Consider the following 7,136-nt stretch of genomic DNA (forward strand, 5'->3'; position numbering starts at 1 on the left):
CGCCTCTCACCCAGTGCGTCTAACACCTAACTATGAATGTGAACTTGTTTATTTTAACGTGTGCAAATTGAACTTTGAGCTAGCTCTTGTCAAGTGTTAAATGGCACAACACTGCTGGCTACAATGTATGACATCTATTTTATTGTGCTTACGTCTTCTGGAAACTCTTGTATTCTTTGGCCCGTCTCTGCTTCATTTTCTCCAGCTCAGAGGCCTCAAAGGCAGTGTACAGCATGTGTGCTGACACCCGCAGGAATAAGAGCTGTGCGAAGGGCAGATTTATTCCTCCGGTCTCAGCCTCACACACACACCCATTACGTGGCAACAAGCTTGATGGAGAGACATGAATGATAAGAAATCAGATTTTACTTCAGGTCTGCTAGTTTGAGGAATCAATGAATAGATTAATCAAGCGGGTAAAAAGTGCTAACACTGACCTCACCACATTATCTCTCACACGAAAGGGGATGTTGTCTAATCGGTGGTCTGGTTCTGGGAGCCTCTCCTCCAGTTGTCTCGCTGGTCCTGGATGCTGCCACACATCCACTGTGGTGTAGACCCGAGTGGGCCATGAATGGAGGAGGGCCAGCACCAGTACCACAGACACCAGGGTGGCGAGCAACAGCGTCTTCCTCAGGGAACGCATCCTAAACCTAACACAAACAAAGAGAATAGGTCTCTCATGTCATATAATTATTCAACTATTACTATTAATTTTCTTCTAATATGTTCTACTCATATTTAAGAGTTAGTGGTTGCTGTAATTATTCCCCCTGAAGAGATCCCTTTCAAATACAAATGTAAGAAACAAACTACAAAATGCACACTTTTTGTTTTGTGTAAAAGCATCATTTTAAGGTTTAGCTGAAGCTAATATGAGGCTTCTGCAGTCTCAATTAGCCAAATCCAGTGGATATTTGCCAAATTACAGTCTTTTAAGTATAGAAGTCTCTGTGTTACTATCCCCACAGTGCAGCTTGGCACATAAACACCATCCAAAGAAACAGAAAGAGGAAATTTTGTATCAAAATATTTTAAACCTTATCTTTGGCTGAAGTACCCTAACACCACCATCTGTCTACCGTCACAATTCAAAATGTTTTGACCAGACCATTGAGCTTTGTCCACAAATAACCAGACTTCATTACCTCCGCCAAGGAGGGTTTGTTTTTGGTTGTGTGTATGTGTGTGTGTTGGTTTGCAGGATTATGAACAAATGGCTGGATGGATCATCAGCATGCTTGGTACAGACACTGGTGGGGCCAACCCTAGAAGTGATTACATTTTGGTTGAACAAAGTCAAAGGTCAAATCACAAAAAATAATGAAAAAAACACAAGGCTTTTTTTTAACAGTATCATAATAATTTGAAATTTAACACACATATGTAGGGTTGCAATGTCTATCACCCAACAAAATTTCATCAGAATCAGATCCGGATTCCGGATTTGATGACCATTTAAAGTTCACACTGAAAATCCCATTTAACACATTTTCTGCCGTAACTTGCCCTATGATGAAAATGGAACCCTGAAATGTTCAGGTAAAATGCACAGTATGATCTGGATCAAGGATTTTATGACACGTTTTGTGTTCTTCTGGATCTCATTTTTCACTAGGGACTCATTTGCATGAGCGAGTGTTCTGACTTGGCGGAGGTGAATGCTTTCTCTGACTGCTCTTGTTTCTCTTGTGTTCAGCAAGCTAAGAGGAACCCAACATTTTAGTCAATTAATTTGGCCACAAGATTATAAATTTTGTCAAAACACATTTTTGTTTTCCAGCTACAGATGTTTAAGGAATAAAAGAAAAGAAATGCCTTGACTGTGACCCATCAACAAATACTCCTGTTTGTTTTGCTATGACATAAACATAATAACAAGATTCTACATAATCCATTCTCCCATACTGTAATGAACAACATTTCTCCATGTACACAGACACATTCCTACATCTGTGTACACATACCAGATACTCTTATGCTCTGCCTTTGGAATTGTTGCTTTCTGCTACATGTTATGCTGCAAGTAGTTACACATAAAATCTCTCCCTTAATATTCTCCTCTCATACCCTCCATTTTCAAATTTCCAGCCCTGCTTGCATGTTTAAAATATATTCATTTGAAAATATACCCAACTGCCTCTATGCACTCAATGTAGGCAACTGCATCTCCAGAAAGCATGTAGATAGTCACAGAAAGTGAGTGCCTTCCCCATCTGGAAACAATGACAAATCAGAAAACTAGTCATAAAATACAGAGGAAATCAGTGTCGCATCACAGACTAGTTCCCACAGAAGTGTAGATTGCATACAAAATAATTTATAGCAAATGCATCATCATCACATAAAAACACAATCAAGCATCCACACTATGCTTTATCAGCTACTTGCATGTTCTTAGAGCCCCCAGGGAAGTTCTGTGGGATTTGGGAATGACCAATTTAACGTTATCATGGCAAACTGGAAAATCAATATAAGACAAACAGAATCAGCACTGAGCCAGCCAGCTGGGCTGTTTGGGTTTTCTCCGAGGAAGTGGTTTCTCAAAGTGCTCTGTCTAAAAGCACTTCTTCTTCTTTTAGTAAGGTTATATATACCAAGCCCACCAGTATTCACTCATAGAAGGAGTGCTGTTACTTACCTCACAGGTCTAAACACAAAAGTGTGTAACATTTGTAACTAAAATATGTAGTTTAGAATTTATTTCTAATTATAAGATCCAGTGAAAAATTATATTATATAATTTTTGCCCAGCCACAACATAATACAGACTATAAACCAAAGCTCTATAGAGTATGAAGAACAGTGAGCATAAATGAATGCTACTGTATAATAAGTGCATTTTAATTTAACAATGCTGTAAGCTTGCTGACAACCCCACAGTACCCACCCTGCAGGTGGAATTAAATGCTGCATTTTGAATGATAATTAGCTGTAATGATATGAGCCTAACCATCCTCACACATGAGAAAAGAGACATGATCTAAGTCATCAGGCCAAATCAAATAAAGTGGGTGCCGTGTTAGTTAATTTACCTAAAAACGAGCCCATATGATGAGGTAAGGAGGACTGTAGACGTGCTTTAGATGTCGAAATAGAAATAAATGTAGCTCGGTGGGTCCCCCCAGTGTGAGCGTGACAGATTTGTTTCCTCAAATGGATCATTTCAAATGATGGATTGTTGAATCTGCACGGCCACCCTACTGTCCAACACCCTTTAACATAAGAAAATGTAACGCAGTCATCTATGCAGCTATCCGGGCCAGCGAGCATAAATGCCTGGCTTATGGCTAAGCGCATTATATCTGCATATAATGCGCTTCTCCAAACAGGCCATTTGGCTACCAAATAAGACAACAGGGGAAAATGGTCGTGCACACGGATCTTTCTATATCTTTCGGTTCAACTCATTGTAGTCTGAAACAGATTTTCTACAAAGATTCATTGCGTTTAAGCATTTTTTTCGTCAGTTATCTTGCCTCTAAAATATTTACGCCTTTCTCTTTGTCCCATGTCTTGTCCCATAGCGCAATTGTGAAATGTTAACCCAGTGCTGGAAAAGCAGGCATAAAGAAGATGCTGAAGATAGCACTAAAGGCCTATTGTTGCAGTCAAATCATATAAACAAGGAGCTCACCTCCGTTCAAAGACGCACAGTATTTCACCTCCCGCATGTTTGAATGAATTTGTTCCTCAGCGGTTTTGTAAATTAGATTAGGCTATGTGCAAAGACGGGGCAGGCTGGAGACGGCCGCACATCGGAGCACTGCAGGCTGAGGACCGATGCTCCCACTACAGCAGAAGCAGCAGCAGCAGCGCAGTGGCGAGCGTGCCGCACCTCAAAACAACACTCAGCGGTCAGAGGTGCAGTAGCATTACAGAGCTCTGACAAGCGACGGCAAATCTAGCACAGTGTGTATACTCCAGAGGGACGCCTGTGAACTATAGCATGATTTCTGATTATTCACTGAAGACATGCTCATACACATAATTCAAAAATAATGTGCGCATAAGTGTAGACTGTGGTTGTTTATAGCTGGGCGTGTGCGCCTGTGCACACACCGTTAGGTGTATGTGTGTGAGTGAGAGAGTGAGTATCTTGTAGAATATCATGTATGGGAATGCGTGAGTGCATGTTTGCTTATTTTTTGACAGTCCGCCTCTATCTCCATGCTATAATATGCAAACATTCACTTTGGACATAAACACTGTGAGTTCACATCTTCCATTCCTGCCTAACTGAAGAGGTTTATAGTTATATTTGTAAAGTGTGCTTCCTAGAAATCTTGGGCAGAACAGTTGTGTGGTGTTACCAAATAGGAAAATAAATTAACCCGCATGAATTTAACTTGGCCAAATTGGCTCATAACACACCTCATCCAAGAGGCCAAAGGAAGCCCGCTAGTCTGAATGTGTGAGTTTATTTTATGGCAACCCAGCGGACATGTGCGTCGCTTAACACTAACGTTTAGTATCACAAACATAGAGGCGCTGTCCGTTCAGTCTGTGCTGGTGTAGTTAACAAGCACACCCCAGAACTGGAAAACCGTTGACAGACACAAAAATTGGCCAATGATTTAGCACCGCGTCTCACTTTGACCAATCCGCTGCTACCATGTCAGGCTTTCTGTGTTTTGTTGCTGTCACACAAATTGGGTTAGGAGAAGAAGAGTTAATCATCATGGCTGCTTCCTCAGTACGGTGGCTAAAAATATTGTACGTTTTTTTATTAATATGTCCCCTCTGTGTTCTAGCCTTCTTGAATTTAGAGGAGCTGAATGAGATGAAATATGGGATTCAAATTCTTCCCGATCCCGTTATCTTGGGACAGGTGAGTGGGGGTGCTTGGGGAAGCTAAAGGTTAGCTTCTAGCTAGAAAGTAGTCTGCCGTTAGGTAGCCTTAAATAACTTCATTTTCTGTAACTAATGCAAATAAACTTGTTTGTAAGCTAGGTAATGCTTATTTTGAAATGCACCATTTGATTGCACATTGCATGAAGAAGTATTGGAGTTTCCAGATGACGTACGCATCAACTACCGTTGACAACTGTCACAACACAACCTCAGCTCACCTCCACATAGCTGTAGCTTCACATTGTAAATAATGGATCATAATTGCAGTAGAAAAACCAGGTGGTTAATAAACTATAAAAATCTTAAATACTTTGCAGCTAATGTTTGAAGTTGTCACTCCTAAACACATTGCAGATTTCATGACAGTGTTTCTCCTATAGACCAAGACAGAGGAGGTTATGATGGTGTGTAGTAAGTACAAGCAGCTGTATGAATGTCGACTTCCGGCCCAGGCTGTACGATTTTATCAAGATTTTTCATCTGACCCGGACTCACAAGGGTATACAGGACCAGATATCCCAGAACTGCTCAGTCCAATGCACAAAGCCCCGTGTCTAATGAAGGTTAGTCGACACCTGCTTATTTGTGCGATATGCTTGTGCTGTTTAGATTGTTTAAAACCGTCATTCATTCGGGTGTAGTAGCTGTAAGCTGCATCACACTAACACCATCTGTCACCTAAATGGCTGATTTAAGATGGCTCTAAATGCACGTGAAGCATGAAAATAATGCAGTCTGAACTCTCAAGACATATTATATTAAATGAATGCTTCACAGGATTTAATAGTCACTGTGGTGTAAAAGTTAGTTTGTCCATGTTAGCTGAATATTTTGCCTAAACTGAATTGAAGCTAAACAGAGAGAGATGCATTGAATTAAAATACAGTGTCCAGGTTTTTCCACTGTACTTTATATTCCCCTGAAACAAAACCACCTCCACTACCTTCATAAAACCTGAATACACTTTTAAATATTAAAACTTTAACCTTCATGGGAAAAGAGCAGATGAGCTTCCAAACAGAAAATGCCACATATGTTGGACTGTGGCTATTGTTTAGGACAGCTTCTTCAAACTAAACAAATCATGAGATGAGATGCAATGCTGCTGAATAATTTCCTAAGGGAACCCTCCAATATCATTATAACAGGAACTTAATACAGTCATATTTTTTCTGTTACAGTCACTCTCATAGTAGCACATGTAAGCCAAATACTGGTGTTTAACAATAAGGTACAGCTAAGGTTGCTGGTTAAAAATAGCCTTCTAGTATCTTACAGAGGAAATTTAAATGATTATTTGTAGGTGCCTGGTGTGGTGTTGTTAGTAGGATGACAAGTTGTCACATGTAACGAACACAGAAGGTGCCACTAAGAGCTAGCCCTGCAAGCTCTTTCCTGAGACTCTAAAACATATTGGTTCCTGTGCAGTCTTCTCAGTTTTTCCCTATTTCAGGAGCTACTAAGCTTACAATATACTATCTCAGATAGCTCTCTAGTCTGAAAGGTGTTGATCTTGGTCTCTGTCTGTCAGTGTCAGCCCACTGGATTTCTCTTCTCCTTCTTCAGTCAGTTTTTATACCTTTCCATACATACATGGCCACAGTTGCTAGGCAAGAAGCTTCAGTGTGAGTATGGCAGAATTCAATATGCTGTCAGTCAAAAAAGACATCACATTAGTGACCACTAGTGCTGTGCCGATAAACGATATAATATCGAATCGCAATAAAATCGATATCAATAACGATGATAAGCTCTCGGCATTTTTACTCGATATGGATTTGTAAGAGCCAATCACACATTAGCAATATGCGACAACAGCCAATCAACATGCAGCTTTAAACGTGCACGTCAGAGAACAAAGTTAGCTAATCAAGCTGGAGACGAGGACGGCGAAAATGAGTGAAAGCAGTGGCGAAAGTGAGACAAACATCGAGCAAGTAGTCAAAAATGATGAAATTGTCGACAAACAAGGTAGCACAAATTCGGTTATATGGAAGTAGTTTGGCTTTTTGAAGAGCGACGAGGCGCAGATTCAAACGATCTGTAAAATATGTTATAGCCTGGTCAAAACCAAAACTGGTAACACAACCAACCTATTCCATCACCTAAAAAAGTGTCATCCCAGTGAACACACTGAAAGCATGAAAATGCGGGCTGATGCTAACGTTACTCCATCAACAAGTAGAGCTAGCAGCGGGGCTGTACCAAAGCAGAAATCGATCGCGGCGTCCTTTGTGGCCATTACTCCTTATGAAGTGAGTTCCAAAAGGAGCAAGGATATA

General features: G+C 40.5%; 2 protein-coding genes across 5 annotated transcripts in view; one reads left to right on the forward strand and one right to left on the reverse strand.

Moving 5' to 3' along the window:
• Positions 1–11: 11 nt before the first annotated feature.
• LOC109953423 (beta-1,4 N-acetylgalactosaminyltransferase 1-like) lies at positions 12–4,070 on the reverse strand. Of its 3 annotated transcripts, none has more exons than XR_002273907.1 (4): positions 3,638–4,068; positions 2,138–2,216; positions 438–653; positions 12–329 (listed from the first exon to the last, which is right to left on the reverse strand). XR_002273907.1 is itself a non-coding variant. In XM_020588907.1 (4 exons), exons 2-4 carry the CDS (start codon positions 2,180–2,182, stop codon positions 149–151), a joined length of 447 nt encoding a protein of 148 aa, XP_020444563.1. In that variant the 5' UTR covers positions 2,183–2,216; positions 3,638–4,070; the 3' UTR covers positions 12–148. The 3 variants fall into 3 exon arrangements, 2 of the variants coding, with proteins under 2 accessions (XP_020444563.1, XP_020444564.1); XM_020588907.1 differs by having other exon boundaries at positions 2,133–2,216; positions 3,638–4,070; XM_020588908.1 differs by lacking the exon at positions 2,138–2,216 and having other exon boundaries at positions 3,638–4,065.
• A 565-nt stretch (positions 4,071–4,635) lies between these two features.
• os9 (OS9 endoplasmic reticulum lectin) overlaps positions 4,636–7,136 on the forward strand; it is a 16,392-nt gene continuing 13,891 nt past the window's right edge. For both annotated transcript variants that reach the window (XM_020588909.1, XM_020588910.1), the window contains exons 1-2: positions 4,636–4,831; positions 5,235–5,417. In XM_020588909.1, the coding sequence (XP_020444565.1) occupies positions 4,682–4,831; positions 5,235–5,417 (333 nt within the window). In that variant the 5' untranslated portion in view covers positions 4,636–4,681. The remainder of the gene's footprint in view (positions 4,832–5,234; positions 5,418–7,136) is intronic.

Source organism: Monopterus albus, unplaced genomic scaffold (assembly GCF_001952655.1).
Source record: "Monopterus albus unplaced genomic scaffold, M_albus_1.0 scaffold663.1, whole genome shotgun sequence".
Taxonomy (NCBI): domain Eukaryota; kingdom Metazoa; phylum Chordata; class Actinopteri; order Synbranchiformes; family Synbranchidae; genus Monopterus; species Monopterus albus.